Consider the following 18952-nt stretch of genomic DNA (forward strand, 5'->3'; position numbering starts at 1 on the left):
GAAGCGGTATATAAGTCTAACTGCTATTGCTATTGCTATTGCTATTGCTATCTTTTGTGGAAATTAGAAAGGATGGTGTTCTTGCAGCCAATGTGACGCATATGTTAGATTATTTACAGATAACATTGCTCATATTTATTGAGTACTGGGTACCACATGGGCAGGATCGTGCCTAATGACTAAGGTAGTTTCTTGCAATATTATCTGGGATTCAATGATGTTCTGGAACCTGAGAAAATAAGTAACATCCTATTGTACAGTAATGTGAGTTTTGTCATTTGTGGACAAGGGCAAAGTACATTTAATCTCTTGGAAACTGTTTAGGATAGTGTTTTCTTGTTGACAGCTGCAGGCAAGGAAAGGTGCCATTGATCCTTCCCAAGCTGCACTTCCAAGTATTTGTCATGGAGATGAAACCAAATAAAGAAACGCTTCCAAATTCTCTTCTCCCTTGACTGCACTCCTTGTGCTGCCTGAGCATCTCTAGCCACTGCCATGGAAGAGCCACAAGCAGTTCCAAGGGTCGCATTTAATGTCATATCTTGGCCCAAGCTAAAATCCATCTGAATAAGTTATTTCTAAATTAATTAATAAGAGATTCTTGAGGGTTTCTAGGTTCTGAGAGAAAGACCGGTTTGCAATCAAAGTTGCAATCGTCTAGGGAGTCAAATCCATTGAACACCATGGCAACATTTGCCCAATCCATTCAGCCGGTTTTCTCCAACTTGGGCATCAGGGTTCTCATTTGGCCAGTTGGTGCGCATTGGATATTAAATTTGCTGGCCATAGAGACCCACCACTGGAAGCTGTCCTGCAGTGGGCCAATTGGAGGTTGCCCACCTCCCTCAGGCTCATCCTCCAGTGACACAGAATAGGTGGTTTGTCTTCTGTTGTTTGATGGAAAAGACCATCATTTGGACAACTTCAGAATGGTAAGCTGCCCAGAGTCATATGGTTGAGCTGGGCAACTATAGAAATTGAATGAATGAATGAATGAATGAATGAATGAATGAATGAGATTTTGAGACATTTTTAGCCTACATCAGTAGCAAGTCCCTGGGATGGAGGCTCTTATTTGAACATAGATCCCTGTTCTGACCCCCTCCTCCGTCCAGTAACGAAAGCCGAGACAAGCTTAAATGAAATGTCCTTTAATAACAAGACCAGAATCTCGGTGGCTGAAAGCCAAGTAAACAAACAGATAAGGACTTTGGTTGCAAGTCTGACAAACCTTGGCAGCAATGGAAACAAACTCTGGCAGCAATCCAGCCTGCCAAGTTAGTTTCTCTTTAGTCCAAGCGTTGACTTCTGCAAGAAGGGCGTGGCACAAGCAGTCTCTTTTATAGTCTGGAGAGGAGCCTAATGACCATCAGCTGAGCGTAATTACCTCCTGTAATTACGTAGTTGTTCTTGACGCCGAGTAGCTCTTCGACAGCGTGCATCCCAGAACAACTCGCTGTTGGTTTCTGGATCACTCTCCCTTGTCTCCTCCCCACTGATCCAAGGCTCAGGCCCCACCTGATGGCCAACCAGCCTCTCTGCTCCCTGCTCGGAGTCGGAAACCTGTCCAGGGTCCTCCACATCCTCCAGGGCCAACTCATAGGGCCCCTCGCTGTCGGAGTCTGGTGGCAGCTCCAACGGCTCCTGCTGGGCCACAACAGATCCCTAACTAACAAGCTGGCCAGGGCAAGGGAGCTATGCGGATGAACTCACAGCCAAGCTGCTGCTATTTTCCAAGCAGCAGACTGAGGGGAAAGAAGTCACACCACCAACCATCCCCAAACGCGTATTGTACTGTTTTTGATAGCCTAGTTTGCAGCTGGATGAATTGCACAATGGGACACCCATCTTCCAGCTGGATTCATCAACAGCCTCAACAGAAATAGGCAAGAGAGGTACTAGCTTGTAAATGGAAGTTCAGTGTCAACCTGCTAAAGCTTGTTCTTATGCATGGAGAGCATTCCAACTAGCACATTGATTGGCTCCCCAGGCCTTCTGGGAGAAGGAAGATGAACCTCCAAAACCCATGAGGAAGAGAGAGATGACCGTCGTTTCGCTGAACAAAGACAGGCGTTCCACAACCATATTCCTGTTTTCACCAGTTTATTTGACACATTTGTATAGGGGAGGGAAGCATGAAGGAAAACGATTCTCACCCATCCCACCAAGAATCTTGAGAAAATCTCCAATTCCAAGCAACTCAGCAAAGCAGATGTCCAGTCCAGCAGGCAAGCTGCAGACAGGAGGTGTCAAAGATTGAATATAACTACTGGCCTTGCTACCTGTTTCCCTGTCAATCACTGTCCCTATGATGGAAATCTTGTGGCTACCCTATTGTTTGCGGTGGGGGAGCATCCATGGTCTCCATTCCACTTACAGTGGAGGCCAGATGGACCTTCTTAACATGTGCTAGCAAAAATATCATCAGAGGGATTTCTACATCATCCTTCGGTCATGAATACCTCCCTACACTTTTGTTTTTTATTCCCCCCCCCCTTTACCACAGATAATCCATTTAGCTAGAAACAGAGAAAAAAAACACTATTCTACAAAGTAAAAATCTTCTATAGTTCTTCACTCTCAAAAATTTTGAGAAAATGCCCCAGTTCACTTAATCCTATATTCCAGGATTGCGAATTGTTTTAAACGATAAAACTAAAATTTCAAAGCCCATTTGTTTTTTATATATATATAATTTGCTCTATATCTCACCTCTATTGATTTTTTTTTTCCTCGTTCCCTTTCAAGGTCAAAAAAAATATATTTTCCTACATATGTACTGTATGTAAGCGGATAGCCAATGTGTCTGCACTTTTTAAAATGTTTACCATTTGCTCCTTTGGAATATTGACATAGAAGAAGGAAAAGATGCGCACGAACCTTCTGGCTGGGGATATCAGGATCCCGGCTGTCTACAGCACATTTTATTTATACAGTTAAGAACCTTAATGGATCCCTTAATGTTGCAGGTTAACCCTTTTATTGTTGCAGAATGTCAAAACGCCAACATTACACTAGGCAGTTTTTACGGAAAACCTGATAGTATTTTGAGATTCTGGCACAAATAAAGAAAACAGTGTGCAGGTGTGCAAAACACCAGCACCTGTATTTTCAGAACAACCGGGGGGGGGGTGGGGGTGTCTGAGGGAATAAAGGCTTGGTGGGATGGCCTGTAGAAGTTTGAGAAGATCCTGTCGTAATCTGCTTGCTAATGTAGATGGGATTTTTGCAATGAATCACTAAATGGAAACACACCACGTGGATTCCTATTCCCACAAATTACAAAACCTGAAAAGCAATGGTATAATGGAAAGAAAGATTCATGGATGGAAGCAGCCTAGATGCTAAAGCCATCCTACAGATGGTGGTTCACTTCTATTACAGGAAGAAGGGATACTACAGTAAATAGTTCTAATTTTAATTAGCTTGGAGCATCAAACTCCTCCAGAGGTCCATGTCTTCTTCTGACAGGACCCTCTCTGGCTCCCTGGTGGCATTTGTTTCCATCAAATCCTGACAAGGTCTTGTCTTACCCAGCCTAGCAATCACAATATAAACTAAAAAAAGAAACCCAACCAAACCCAGATGTGAAGATTCAACAGCAGGTGGAACAAGCTTTGTTTTGTATTACCTACGAGTCAATCCTCAGATCGGGCAGTTGCTTCCTAGGCCAAGGAGAAGCATCAGATCACCGCCTTGACCCATCACACAGGCACTTCTTAAACAAGCAGCTCATTTTTAAAACATTGTGTTATCTTCAGCAGTGATATCATCCATCCAAAATCTCACTCACATATTGCTCTAAGATCAGAAGGAAGTCATATCCTTTGGGGAGTCTGGCAATATCCAGGCATACCCTTCTAAGGCTCCTCAAACACCCATCGAATTTCATTTTGATCCTGATTCAACTTGAGCTAAGGTAGCTCCAATTCAAGCTATCTCGGGACAAGCCTTCAACTTTGCTCTGGCAGCTCCCAATTCCCTACTGGAGAAGTCCCTTCTCTTCCAATAACAAGAGTTGTCGTGTTTCCCTGTCTTCCTTCCGCGACACCAGCTTTCCCCTCCGTGGGAAAGCTATCCTTCTAGGACTCACGAGGACAGGAGAAGAGAAATAGCTTCTCAAATCAATTTTGAAATTACCCCCCAACAGCTGGCAAAGAACGGCGGAGCGTTTTATTTCCCCCGCCACCGCCTTCTCCACTGATTCCCCAGTAGGTTGCTGGCCTCGACGGCTGACATGGATGGACGTGAAGTGAGTTACGCAGCAAGATTGCAAAGGTTCCACCGGCTTCAATGGGATGACCTCTGGCCCCAGGCAGGTTGCATTTGAGCCGGCTCGAAGCAGGCTGGACGGTGATGCTCTTGGTTTGATTGAACTCCTGAGCCCCTCGGGGCAGAGATATCCCCAGATGGGGGGGGAGAGCACAAAATGAAAGGATACCCCACACTTGGGGGAGGGTGCTGACGCAGCGTTGTGGCTGTGAAGCCGCATGCAGGAGGGTAGCTCATGCAAGAGAGTGGCTCTCGAAGTACCTGTGGGACAAGAAATGGGTTAGTTAGTTAGTTAGTTTAGTTTATTTAGATTGGATTTGGATTGGATTTATTACATTTATATGCCGCCCTTTTCCCCAAAGGGGACTCAGGGTGGCTCACAATTCAAATCAGGGAAGGGGGTACAGACAGGGAATAAAAAAGACGAACATAACAATACACAATTTAAAAGCACACAACAGTCATACCATTCGAGGAGGGGGGCAAAAGCTCTTAGCCCCAGGCCTGTCAGAACAGCCAGGTTTTAAGGGCTTTGCGGAAGGCCTGGAGGGTGGTGAGGGGTCGAATCTCCACAGGGAGCTCATTCCAGAGGGTCGGAGCAGCCACAGAGAAGGCTCTCCTCCGGGTAGTTGCCAGTCGGCATTGGCCGGCGGATGGAATTCGGAGGAGGCCTAATCTGTGGGATCTAATCAGTCTATTGGAGGTAATTGGCATATTTAGCTTGTATGCCGCCCACTCTTGGAAGACTCTGGGCGGCTTACAAATAAAAGGGAAGGGGGAATATAAAAATAAAAAAACAACAATTAAAATACAACAACATTCATGACTTAGGGTGGGGCTGGATAATTCAACAGCCCCAGGCCTGCCGGAACAGCCAGGTCTTGGTCGCTTTGCGGAAGGCCTGCTAACGTGCCTGCTGTGGGAACAATCTCTAAAAATTGCGTGAGCCGTCAAAACCGCGCTCGACTAAACCGCGCCCGATTAAACCGCATCGCTGACGTCATCAACAGGGCGACAACAGCCAGCACGGAGAAGGAAGGGCGCTTTAAATAGCGCTTTGAAAGCAAGCCGATTCAACTTAAGGGTTAGGTTTAGGGTTAGCTTTAGGGTTAGGGTTAGGTTAAGGGTTAAGATTAGGTTTAGGGTTAGGTTAAGGTTAGGGTTAGGTTTAGGGTTAGGTTTAGGATTAGGTTTAGGGCGGTTAGGTTTAGGTTTAGGGGTTAATTTTAGGTTTAGGGTATACAGCGTGCTTCTGTCTCCGCGCTGTTGTCACCCTGTTGATGACGTCAGCGACGCAGTTTAGTCGGATGCGGTTTAGTCGAGCGCGGTTTTGTGGTGGAACCTAAAAAATGTCCCCCTGCTCCTCTTTTTTAATATAATTTTTTATTTTTATTACACAGATAACACATACACACAACAATAAAAAAAGCATCATCACATACAGCATGTCGTTTGGTTACAGGTGTTTTAACATCCATATTCTCGAATAGCATTTACCATCACAGATTTTTCATCTAGTATAACTAAATACCTCACTTTCATTGTACAGTATATGTTCAATTACAATTTGTATTATTTTTTTCCCAATAAATCATAGTTCCCTTACATTCTTGATTATCTATTTGATAACAGTATACCTTTATATAATCCCCATGTGAAAGAAAAGATTTTTTTTTAACCAACCATTTATATTTATATATCCATTCCATTATACATAATTCCATCAATCAACTATCAGGTATGCTTATGTTCATTGTTATCCTTATACCTCATACCTTCAAACAGAAATCTTATTCCTTCATTTTTCAGCAAAATATTCTAAATAGTCGCTACATATATATACCATTTTTTAATTATTCCCTTATTAAAATTATTTATCAACAACAAGATATCATTATAATATGTTCTTAAGGTTATACATTATATCACCAATCCTCTATCAAGTATACATAAAATCGTTGTTATCCTTATCCTTTTTAAAGCAAAAAATTCTAAAGTATTCAATTCACAGATGTATCAGTTTTTCGTTGTATTGTTGTTAATCTATTTCACAGCATAATTGTGTTATCATTTAACTCCTTCAGTTAAAGCATGAGTAAAACATTTTTCATTTCCAAGTTTTTCCCCCCAGCCACTGATAAAACAAGTCCCATATCTTATAAAATTGCTCGTCCTCTTGTTCTCTAATTTCAAGTGTCAATTTATCCCTCTTGATATCAAGGAGAAATCCAGTGGGCTCCTGATGTTTTTGTCTCCGGTTCTTGACAGCCCCAGGCAGCAGAAATAATGGCAGGGCTTGTTCAAAACATCTGGAGAACATAGGATGATCGGCCTTGGTCCTATAGGATCTCTTCTACAATGATACAGGCTGTTTGCCATCGGCAGCACTGCTGCCTCATTTTCCTCTTCCAGGGTAGATGTAGAGGAAGGCAGACAAACACTGAACCATTCAGGTTGACAGTGGCCACTTGGCAAAGCAGACCCCAGCATGCCACAGTGATGGACCTACAGAGGTCATATAGTCACCCCACACCCTGAACGACCAATTGGCCAATCATTATAAACAGCCTATGGTTGTGAAATAATCTAACGAGGTCTGGTGATATAATGTATAATGTTAAGAACGTATTATAATGATATTTCGCTGCTGATAAACAATTTTAATAAGGGAATAATTGAAAACTGGTATATATATATATGCAGTGACGTTTTGTTGAAAAATGAAGGAATAAGATCTCTGTTTGAAGGTATGAAGTACAAGGATAATAATGAACATAAGAATATTTTCTGGAAAAAAATAATACTAATGTTAACTGAATATATATTGTAGAATGAAAATGAGGTTTTTAGTTCTACTAGATGAAAAGTTTGAGATGGTAAATATTATTCGAGGATGTGGATGTTAAAACACTTGTAACCAAACGACATGCTGCATGTGATGATGTTTTTTTTCTTTTTGTGTTTTTTTTAATTTTATTTATTTATTTATTATTTTATTGTGTCTATTAAATATATAACAGAGATATGGGGGTGTGTGCGGGGGGGAAACGTAGTTGGGAGGGATTGTCACAGGGATTGTGAGGGAGCCGAGGTGGCGCAGTGGTTAGAGTGCAGCACTGCAGGCTACTTCAGCTGACTGCAGCTCGGCTGTTCAAATCTCACCGGCTCAAGGTTGACTCAGCCTTCCATCCTTCCGAGGTGGGTAAAATGAGGACCCGGATTGTTGTTGGGGGCGATATGCTGACTCTGTAAACCGCTTAGAGAGGGCTGAAAGCCCTATGAAGCGGTATATAAGTCTAACTGCTATTGCTATTGCTATTGCACAGGTAGGGGAATAAGAAACGATACTAAATTATAATCTATTAAATGAAACAATGAATGTATAAGAATGATAAATGTTAAAACACCTGTAACCAAACGACACGCTGTATGTGATGATGGGCTTTGTTTTTTTTTCTTCTTTTGTGTGTTTTTTTTCTTTTTTCTTTTTTCTTTTTCTTTTTCTATTGTTGTGTGTATATGTTGTCTATGTAACAAAAATAAAAATAAAAATTATTTAAAAAAAAAATAAACAGCCTATGGAATTTGTATATATAAGGATTCCTTAGGTAATCCAGAAGCCTAGATGACGTTCGCCAGGAGTAAACTTTTGTTTTGCAAAGACGGCCACATTAATTGTGATAGCTCAAAAGCTGCACATGAGCATTTTCCTGCTGCTAAGTAAACACTTTGGTGTGCAGTCCTGAAAACAGGCAATTGGCCTTCTCAATCTAAGCCAGGTAATAATTCAGTAAAAACCAGGACTCAAAGAAACCTTAAGCTGACGTTAAACCTATTTTTCTTTAGTGAACCCACCTCTGGGAGGGGTGTCACCATTTTCCACGCTGTCCTCCAGATGTTGCCTCTCCAATTTCTTCACCCTCTGCACCTGGTCCCATCTTGGTGATATGGCGTAAAAAGGACGTGGCATTGATTGCTCGCTGGAAAAACAAAAATGGGAATCAGATGCCACCAGAAGGATGGAAAAATGTCTTGACTGATTTTATTTTTAAAGCTACCAGGTGAAAGTTACCAATGGAACTATTAACATACAGTATCCATCAGTGTGTTATTGTTGATAAGCCCAGGTATGCAGACGGCTGTAAAGCTGACAATAATAGTTGAGCAATATACATAATGATATCGTATCTCCTTTGATTAAACAACACAAAAACACAAGCAGATAATCAAACAAGCCAAAGCTGGAAGGACTCGTATATAGAATTGCAGCAGACCTGTCACCATGAAGTATTAGTTTGAAGAAATTCAGGGCGATTTCCTCTCTAAAATATTGAACGTAACTTTTTGTAAACATCACCCTGAGTACCGAAGTAGAACCAATGAAAAAGGAAAGCTGATGTCATTTATTTTTATTTAATTCTAATTCTAGTCCACCTAATAATCAGAACACATTGTGTGGATTACAAAGTACCCCAACTAAGTAAAACCCTAGAAATGATATAAAAAGATATAATTTAACTTATCCAGACCAGAGGACAAAAGTAGGAAGATTCATCACAGCTACTGAAATCCAGCATGCCTTTCTTTGAAATTAAAAAGGGAGTGCAGAAGGAAGGCAGAACCATCCACATCTTGAGTTGACCTTCAACTTTTGACCTTACCTTCCATTGACTGCGGGCAAAGTTCTTCTGAATCTGCTCACACACAGATCCATGGATATCCTTCTCCAGAGCTGTATCCCCAGAGATCCTGAAAGGGATAAAAGAGAGGGAAGTAATCCTCTGAGTGTTTCCTGAATTGTGTATGATCTATTTCCTTGTTCGCGAGAATTCTTGTTTTACCCTGGGCTCCAACCACCCTATTTGGTCTTTGAAGGAGAAAGGTGGCTTGATGATTTTGCTGCTCACTGTCAATAGGAACTGCTCAGGGGATTTTTTTTGTGCATATCCAACCAAAGGCAAACCGCTTTAAGAGTATGATGGTAGTCAGGGCCGGATTTTCCTATAGGCTAACTAGGCTTCAGCCTAGGGCCTCAAGATCAAGAGGGGCCTACATTCAAATTGTTAGCAAAATTAAAATTACACTATTCTAAAAACAGTGAACACTAAAACACTGAACCGAAAATAAGGAGAAATTCTACGCATATGACTAATAAACAAACATAAAAATGTATTGGTTAAGATCGTTCCAGCGCCGCGGCAGTTGGGGAGCCCACCCACGTTCCCGGCACCGGCGGTCGGGCGAGAGGCACGGCCGCTCCCAGTAGCCGCCCCGTTGACGCGGAGCCCACCAGCGGCCAGGCAGGTGAGGGCGAGGGGGCCGAGCCGGGCAGCTGAGCGCAGCAGGGGAGGCGGCTGGCCTCGCTGCCTTCGCCGCAGAGCAGAGCTGCCCTCCTTCGGGAGGCCAGCTATATATATTGATATATATTGATATCTATCACAGTAATGATGTATTTTATTGTCTCTCATGCAATTTACAAACTTAAAAATGGGAGGTGAAAGGGCCTCATAAGTGGAATAGCCTAGGGCCTCTTTTCATCTAAATCCGGCCCTGATGGTAGTAGTAGAAGTAGGGGATGCATATAATTTATCTTATTTGTTTTTTGTGCAGAGTGGTATACGGGAATCTTTGTCACTCCAGCATCTACAGTAGCGTAGGACAGGGCAAGATTCTTTAGATCAGTAAAAGAGCTTCAAAAAAAAAAAAATTCCAAGATCCATAATCCTTTTAAGGCAGGGGTGTCAAACTCACGTTATCACGTCATTGTCACGTGATGTTTTGGGACTTTTTCCCCCCTTTGCTAAACCAGGGGTGGGCGTGGCCAGCATCTGGCCTGCGGAACGGGAATTTGACACCCCTGTTTTAAGGGATCGAGAGAATAGGAATGGAAATGGGAGTGGTGTGGAAGAATGGTTAAAAGGGAAAACGTTTATCCCCTCAGAGAGTGAGATTTACCAAGGATGTTGCAGAGCTTGTTCACAAGTGAATCGTTTCTCGGGGTCCCGTTCTAGAAGATGCCGGATGAAATCTTTGGCTACAGGGGAACAGAAACACAAACCTCTCATGATTTAGTTTAAAGTTACCAGAAAAAGCTTTCCCCCACCCCCACACCCCGGCAACCAAATAGATAAAACGCCCCCATTATGTCTATATTTAATATCTTAGCCACCGAACCATCACTTTGTCACTTAATGTAGCAAGATTGGGGAGTGTCAAAAGATAGCGATTTGTGCCAGCTTATTGCCACTAGGAACCAGTGACAGTTGCTGGAAATCTGAAAGAAAATACCACTTAAAATGCTTCATGAAGATGGTAGATCAGGAGTGTCTGGAGGGTTTTGGGGGAGGCAGTGGTGGGTTTCAAAAATTGTTCGAAACCTACTCTGTGGGTGTGGCCTCCTTTGTGGGAGTGGCTTGCAGCCCATGTGACAGGATGGGAGTGGCTTGCCGCCCATGTGATCGGATATGAAGATGCCGACGACACTTGTCCGAACCACCTTAAATTACCTCACACACAGCACTGGCATGCATAAGAATAGGATGTAAACTTGTTTTTTAAAAGGCATCTTTGGTTTGCGTTAAAACAACTTCAACACACGCAATGTTCTGATTGCACCACAAACGCAGTAGTCATCCTTACCTTTCACAGAGGCACTGAGTTTTATAAATATGAGCATGATAGTGTAAAATAATCCTATCCAAGGACCAGTGGTGGGTTTCAAAAAAATTTGGAACCTCTTCTGTAGGTGTGACCTGCTTTCCGGGTCCACTGGTGGAACCTCTTCTAACCGGTTCGGTAGATTTGACGAACCGGTTCTACCGAATAGGTGCGAACTAGTAGAACCCACCTCTGTGGGGAGGTATCAATAAAAGCCAAGATGCCCCAGCTGTTCTTGCTAGGTATAATTACAGATTGTACAGTTATAGAGACTAATTTGATTCTGAATTTAACAACGGCAGCAAGATTGTTGGTGGCGCAGTACTGGAAGAAGGAAGAATTGCCTACCATTCAAGAATGGACGTTAAAAGTAGTAAACTTAGCAGAGATGGCCAAAACCTCAGCATATTTGAAGGACTATTCAGATGAGAAATGCAAGCTGGAATGGAGAAGATGGATTGACTACATTCAAAATAAATATTGGACTAAGAAATTTCAATTAGCTTATGAATGAATGAACAAGGAGGTTACAACTTATCTAAAGTTAGCTTAATAAAAGGGGAGTTAAAGTACAAGAGGGAGGTAGGATGCTATAGTTAGTTAGCTTATGTTAGTGTATGATTGTTAAATGTTTATACCCTTTATTTTGCTCTGGGAGATTGGGGGGAGGGAGGGTTGGAGGGGGGGCAGGGTTGGGGTGGAGGGAGGGAGGGAAGGGGAAGGGGTAATATTTGTAAAATCTAATAAAACTCTTTAATAAAAAAATAAAATGAAATAAAAGCCAAGATGGCAGCTTGAAGCATATATTCAAAGCCCTGCTCTTATTTTACATGCCATTCATGTTAGTAAAGGGATGGAGCTTTGATCACACAGTCATAGCCGCCATCTTCTTCTTTTTTTAAACCCCTCCTTAAGGATGTTCCTGGTGGGCCCTTCCCTTTGTGCATCACAAGGCTTAATGATTCTCTTCATTCCTTTGAGAATATGAAGTATGTGACAGAGTATATTGCCAAGCAAGAAAGAAAGATATACAGAGATTTAGAGCAGTGTTTCTCAACCTTGGCAACTTGAAGATGTCAGGACTTCAACTCCCAGAATTCCCCAGCCAGCATTCGCTGGCTGGGGAATTCTGGGAGTTGAAGTCCGGACATCTTCAAGTTGCCAAGGTTGAGAAACACTGGTTTAGAGGACCCTGCTTATCCAATTTTTAACATGAATTTTCCAGACCATTTAAATCTATAAAAGCACACACAGTAATGTTGCAACTAAAAAGATGCCAAAAAAGAAGGCTTATATTAAAGGCAAAATGTGTACATTAAAGGACAGCTTGCACAAAAGACACTATTTTAGAGGGAGGTGTGCATGAAAATGTATTTTGTTAGAAGAAAAATGGTTTGCAAAATGCTTACTTGGCAAAAAAAAGTAAAGAATATACACACATTTTTGTTGTTGTTGTTGTTATCAAATGCATCTACTCATGGGGGAAAGGGGGCCAACCAGAATATGCAGATAGCAAAATGAATAGGATGGTTAAGGCATGGATCCCTGCATTTAAGGAACAGGATTGAAGTCCTTTCCCCAATCAATATATTTCAGTCAAAACACGTCCCCTTTAGAGGGATTCTGAACAGGGTTTCTACCCCTTCCAAGGTTAGAACTGGCAAGAAGTCCTTCCAGTGCCACTTTCTTTACCCAAATGTGCCACTCACCTGACTCAGAGATATCATCCCAGTAAGGGGAGTCAAATTCATATTCAGCTTTCAGGATCTGGTTGAAAAGCTCGGAGTCGTTCTCGTCATAGAAAGGAGGATAACCACAAAGTCTACAGATTGGAACACAGGCAACAAATCTCACATATGCACGCAAAAACATGTTGTGACTTATTCTAAATGCAAAAGATGGATAGTTAGGTGTTGTGGCCCAGCAGGAGCCGTTGGAGCTGCCACCAGACTCCAACAGCGAGGGGCCCTATGAGTCGGCTCTGGAGGAGGTGGAGGACCCTGGACAGGGTTCCGACTCCGAGCAGGGCGCAGAGAGGCTGGTTGGCCACCAGGAGGCACCTGAGCCTTGGACCAGTGGGGAGGAGACAAGGGAGAGTGATCCAGAAGCCAGCAGTGAGTTGTTCCTGGATGCACACCATCGAAGAGCTACTCGGTGTCAGGAGCAATTACACAATTACAGGAGATAATTGCACTCAGCTGATGGTCATTAGGCTCGTCTCCAGACTATAAAAAAGACTGCTTGTGACACGCCCTTCTTGCAGAAGTCAACGCATTGACTAAAGAGAACGTAATTAACTTGGCAGGCTGGATTGCTTCCAAGGTTTGTCTGAATTGCTGCCAAGGTCCTTATCTGTTTGTTTGCTTGGCTTTCAGCCACCGAGATTCTAGTCTTGTTATTAAAGGACATTCTAATTAAGCTCGTCTCAGCTTTCATTACTGGACGGAGGGGGTCAGAACAGTTAGGGAAGCAGAAATGTACTCACAAGATATAGGAGATGACACCAAGTGCCCAAGAATCCACAGCTTTTCCATAGGGCTTCTGCTCCAGGATCTCAGGGGCTACAAAGACACAATGGCCAGGAAGGCAAGGAAGATATGAGGCTTTATTAAGAGCTGTACCCACAATTCAACTTTCTGCAGCTTAACATTGTTTTAAACTGTGAAAGGAAGAAACAGTTATCCAATAGACCAACTATAATTCCCACCAACCGCAGCCAGTACGATGAGCTTGGGGTTTGGTGCAGTGGTGGGATTCAGCCAGTTCGCACCTATTCGGGAGAACCAGTTGGTAACTTTCTAAGTAGTTCAGAGAAGCGGTTGTTAGAAGAAATCTCCTTTTGTTTTTTTTTCCACTTTACAGGGCTAATCCTGTAAGGAAGGCAGGAAGGAAACATTCTGGTGTTGTTTCTAGCCTCATCTTTATTGCCCTGCTTACAGAAATTGCCTCTCCGGTTAACCCTTATTACATCGTAACAGCTAAGGCGAAGCGCCCATCGACCTGAGTGACCTTGAGTTGGCCACACCCACCCAGTCACATGACCACCGAGCCCCACCTACCCAGATGGTCCTTAGGGCAGAGAACCGGTTGTTAAATTATTTGAATCCCACCACTGGTTTGGTGACATCTATTGGGAATTGTTATCAACAAAACCTATTAATGTTGAACTTGCAACCTCCACCCTTCCATTGGGTGTATGTATTTACAGCCAACCCTCGACCCCTATAGCTGTGCACAGAAAAAGGGCAAAATAGCAACTCTGAGTACTATTCTTTTTTTTGTATTGTTAACCACTTAGTTAATTGAACATAATACTGAACGGAACATGTGAGTTGTAGTACCATAGACTGCAAAAATAATCAATCAATCAGTCCTGGGCAATAAAGACTTATTGTCTCTTGAGGTAAAGCAGACATTTGCATAATTTGGACATAGATATGAGCAGAAGATAAACTAGAAAAAATATTATGCTTGGAAAGACAACAAATGAAATAAATGAACAAATTCAAAGAGATTATTGAAATGTTTTTGGAACAACTATTTGTTGTTACAAATAGATCAAGGTGTTCATACCAGAGGTGGGTTCCTACCAGTTCGCACCTATTTGGTAGAACCGGTTCGTCAAATCTACCGAACCAGTTTCAAAAATTTTTTTGAAACCACCACTGGTGGGTGTGTAATGTCCCGCAGTTATCTACGCATTAATAGTGATCTAGTAATATTTCCTTATACATTTTAGGGACCTTTCATTACATACTTGGTGTTTTCTTTCATACTTTTGGATTTCTAATTTCTGTTTCCGTTAGTTGGCAATTGCTAAAACCAATCCCACGTGAAAAAGTATTCAAAGCCTTCTTGATTTTAAATGTCAATTTATTTATTCCTGCACATTGTAATATTTATTCATTTACATATCTCTGTTTTTCCACTGTTGTGCAAACACAATTCCAGCAGCTGCTAACATGTGTTAAATTAAATATATATTATACTCCCTTTCAAATAGCCAACAAAATATTTCTGGTTTTAATTCCATATCTTGCCTTATGATTGCTTCTAACCACTAACTTCTGAATAGCTACTTGGACCGACTTAAGTACTAATTCATAATTTCATATCCGGTCACATGGACGGCAAGCCACTCCCATCTGGTCACATGGGCAGCAAGCCACTCCCATCCGGTCACATGGGTGGCAAGCCACTCCCATCCAGTCACATGGGTGGCAAGCCACTCCCATCCAGTCACATGGGTGGCAAGCCACTCCCACAAAGGAGGCCACACCCACAGAGTAGGTTCCAACAATTTTTGAAACCCACCACTGGCTCATAAGTACATGTCCATACAGTCAAAGGTGGATTCCAATATATGGACATCTAAGTAACTAACTAATCCTGTAATACTGTCCTTGTAACCCTATAATTAAAATGCAGAGTTATTTCCCAGACTATAACCGTTAAGATTCCCATGTAGATTCAGTGCATTGCTCCAGCAACTCCCTGTTTTGGTTAAATGTAGTACAACCCTCGCTTTTGTTGTCAGTATTTAAGGCAATTGCCAGTTGCAAAGTCTTGCATTAATTGTAATCTCTTCTTGACATATCTATTCTCAGCCCACCACCCATGTAGCATCCAAGCAGCAGGAGGAAAGAGGAAACAGTAAATGTTTAGGAAAAGACCAAGTATTCCCCAATCTCTTTTGATTCTAATTCAAGGCCCCCAGAAGTTTGCACAGCATCTTCCTAGAGATAAGGATGGTGCCATCTTTCCTGGAATTCCAGAAAGCTTGAGAAAATCTGGCCTTGGGGCTGATGTATTATTGTTCATCTAGGATCCTTTTTTTGTTTGTTTGTTTCAATTTGTTATTGTCTGTGAGATTATTGTAGTCTGGGCTGCCCACTTAGTTAAAGGATTTTATCTGTTGTTAAAGTTGTTTGTTTTTTTCCTCGTTTTATGTACCACCCAGGATTGGACAGCTTATAAATGCCAATACATAGAATAAATAACTGGACTTCCTGGGGGCGTGGCCTGTTGCCGAGGAGGGCTCCACCGAGCTCCTCAGAGATCTGGTCTGTATATCTAAATAAGATCATAGATAGCACCCCTTTTTGGCTAAGAAAGGGGCAGGGAGGGTAGCTCCGTAGACTAGGGTCTATTCGTAAGCCACAGCCTTTTTCTTTTTTTGGCTGTGGAAGAGATTAGATCCAGCCGAAGCGGAGCTTTTATCTCCGGCCAGTTCTTCTCAGCTGCCTTTTTTTTTTTTTGGCAGCCCCAGACAGGCTAGCCCCCCCCAGGACAAAACAAAGTTTTTTTCAAGCTAGATTTGATACGGGAGGGTACCACCCCTGTGAGATTTATGCTTTTATTACTATCTTAAATACCAGCACCATTCGTCTTAAAGACTTCTTTGTTTAAATAGACTTCAAAATGGCGATTTCTCTCCGTGGATGATTACTAGATGTACTTAGCCGGGCTTATCTTCCTGCAGACCGCTCCTTAACAAAATAAACTCTTTTTCTTTGGAAATAGAGGGGAGCGAAGTGCTGCTTACTTGTTTATTTATTATGGCACCCAGATCAAAGAAGCGTCTTGCTACAAATGTGTCTAAAGAATTTAAAGAATCTTTTTTGGAAATACAGCCTTTGTCTCCTACGCCCTCTACTGGAGAAGTTTTAACACAGGAATATCTCTTTAAAATCTTTGATGCCTTTAAGCAAGAACTTAAGGAATTTGTATTGCAACTTTATGATGATCTAAAATCTAAAGTTAATCAAATGAAGGCGAATACGTTTGCAGCCGTGTCTGCCCTGTCGGATTACTCTGCTGAAATAGAGAACAAATTGGAAAGTCTGGAGAAGGCTAATTTTGATTTGACTACCAATATTCAAATTTTACAAGAAAAAATTAGAAATAACGAAGAACAGCTTATGATGCTAAATTTTGATAGGAAGGCATTTTCAATAAGAGTCAGAGGATTCCGTGAAAAGGAGCAAGAGAATTTGAAACAGACCTTTGCTGAAGCCTTCAGCCATGCGCTGGGAAGCCCGGGACTTAACTTTGATTGGCAGATTCGGAAAATCTATCGCCAGAACTCATTGATAGCGGAACAGCGACAGCTCCCGAGGGATATAATTATACATTTCTCTACAAAAGAATCTAGAAACGCGATTGTGCAAAAGTTTCATAATAACAGTCTCCGAGTTGATGACCAGGACGTGATTGTCTTCAAAAATATACCTTCCCAGATGTTGAAAGCAAGAAGGGACTACACCTTTTTAACTAAAGAGCTTAGGAGTCAACAGATTCGATACAGATGGGAGGCCCCTGCCGGCATCACGGTTACATTTGAGAATCAAAGATTTCGTCTTAACTCTGTTTCAGAGGCTCAAGATTTCTATTGTAGGATTCTGAAGGCGGGACTTCCTGATGCGCTTGGAAGAGAGGAGAGACAAGCGGAAGGAGAAAGCAAACGGCTGGCCATGCGGCTGCAAGATGGAGGGGGTAGCCCCTCCTCCCTCGGAGAAGCAGAAGAACGCAGATCGAGAATTTAGATACTTCAAAAGACTTCCTAAAGTTGAGGACTGAATGGGGGTTTGAGACCTCTCTCCGGTAGAAAAAGTGGACTAATTTTTATCAGAAGGGAAAGCTGGGTGAAACTACTTTGAGCTAGATTCTAAAGTAACGTTAGCATAAATTTGATAGTGGTTAAAAGAATGCGGAATGATTTATGTTGTTTAAACTTTGTTAGATGGGACTATTTTAAAATAGAAGGTTAACTGACTCCTGCTGAAAGTATTATTTGAATATGATCCATGCTATTTAACTTTTATTTGAAGGAAAAGTTGGTTGTAATAGTTTTGAGTTACATTTCAAATAAACGCTAGTATAAATTTGATAGTGGTAAATATTAGACAAGCAAGAGATGAGGGTAAAATGCATGTGGAATGAACTACGTTATTTGAGGTAAATACCAGACAAGCAAGGGAAGAGGGCAAAATTTATGTTGTTTAAAGCTTATTAGAATAAGAAGCCGCTTGGGATTATCTTAAGATAACTGTAAAAAGAATGCGGAATGATTTATGTTGTTTAAACTTTGTTAGAAGCGACTACCTTAAAATAGAAGGTTAACTGATTCTTGCTGAAAGTATTATTGGAATATGTGGAATGATTTATGCTACAAATCGCTCTGAGTTATATTTTAAACAAATGGTAGTATAAATTTGATAGTGGTAAATATCAGACAAGTGGGGGATGAGGGTAAAATACATGTGGAATGAACTAAGTTATTTAAATTCTATTAGAAGGGGAAGTCGGTTGGAATTATCTTAAGATAGAAATTGATTCCTGTGTAAAGTAATATCTGATTTACGCTGCTTAACTTTATTAAGAAGGGGAAATCTGGTTAGATTATTTTGAATTACTGTTTGAAAAAGGGGTAAAGAAAGATCACTTACGTTGTTTAAATTTTACTAGAAGGGAAAGTTTGATTACTTGTCTGTAAAGTTATATTTGAATATATGGCATGAACCACGTTGCTTAAATCTTATTGGAAGGGATCATAAGGTTTAGGAAGGGAACGGGAGAGCCTACAGAAGGTCGGGGTAAATAGCAAAGAAGTAAGAGATGAGAATAAAATATAGATAGAATGATTTATACTATTTAAGCATAGATAAAGATGGGGGGCTGAGATCAACACAAAGAGTGGTTTCTTTTTTTCTTTTTTCTCTTTTCTCTTTTCTTTTTTTCCTTTTTTTTTTTTTTTTCTTTCTCTGCTTTTCTTTTTTTTTTTTTTTGATATATTACTTTTATTTTTTAATCCATATGTATACAAGATATTTTAGATAGAAGGTAGTGCCAGGTGTGGGCCCTGGGAAGTCGGGAGGATTAGGGATGGGGATTGTGGGGGGTGGGGTGGGGGGGTGTTAATATAGTTTTAATAAGAACAAGAATGTATTTATATACGGTGGTTCTTTTTTTTATTATTATTATTATTATTTTCCTTGGTTCACTTTACTTTTATCAGATCAAA

General features: G+C 41.5%; 1 protein-coding gene across 1 annotated transcript in view; it reads right to left on the reverse strand.

The window, feature by feature from the left end:
* Positions 1 to 2092: 2092 nt before the first annotated feature.
* Positions 2093 to 18952, reverse strand: part of PNCK (pregnancy up-regulated nonubiquitous CaM kinase) — a 40806-nt gene continuing 23946 nt past the window's right edge. Inside the window, exons 7-12 of the mRNA XM_032212364.1 lie at positions 13415 to 13490; positions 12639 to 12751; positions 10228 to 10306; positions 8934 to 9021; positions 8128 to 8252; positions 2093 to 4533 (exon numbers count right to left, since the gene is read on the reverse strand). Of these exons, the coding sequence (XP_032068255.1) occupies positions 8142 to 8252; positions 8934 to 9021; positions 10228 to 10306; positions 12639 to 12751; positions 13415 to 13490 (467 nt within the window). The 3' untranslated portion in view covers positions 2093 to 4533; positions 8128 to 8141. The remainder of the gene's footprint in view (positions 4534 to 8127; positions 8253 to 8933; positions 9022 to 10227; positions 10307 to 12638; positions 12752 to 13414; positions 13491 to 18952) is intronic.

The sequence above is a fragment of the Thamnophis elegans genome, chromosome 2, assembly GCF_009769535.1.
Source record: "Thamnophis elegans isolate rThaEle1 chromosome 2, rThaEle1.pri, whole genome shotgun sequence".
Classification (NCBI taxonomy): Eukaryota; Metazoa; Chordata; class Lepidosauria; order Squamata; family Colubridae; genus Thamnophis; species Thamnophis elegans.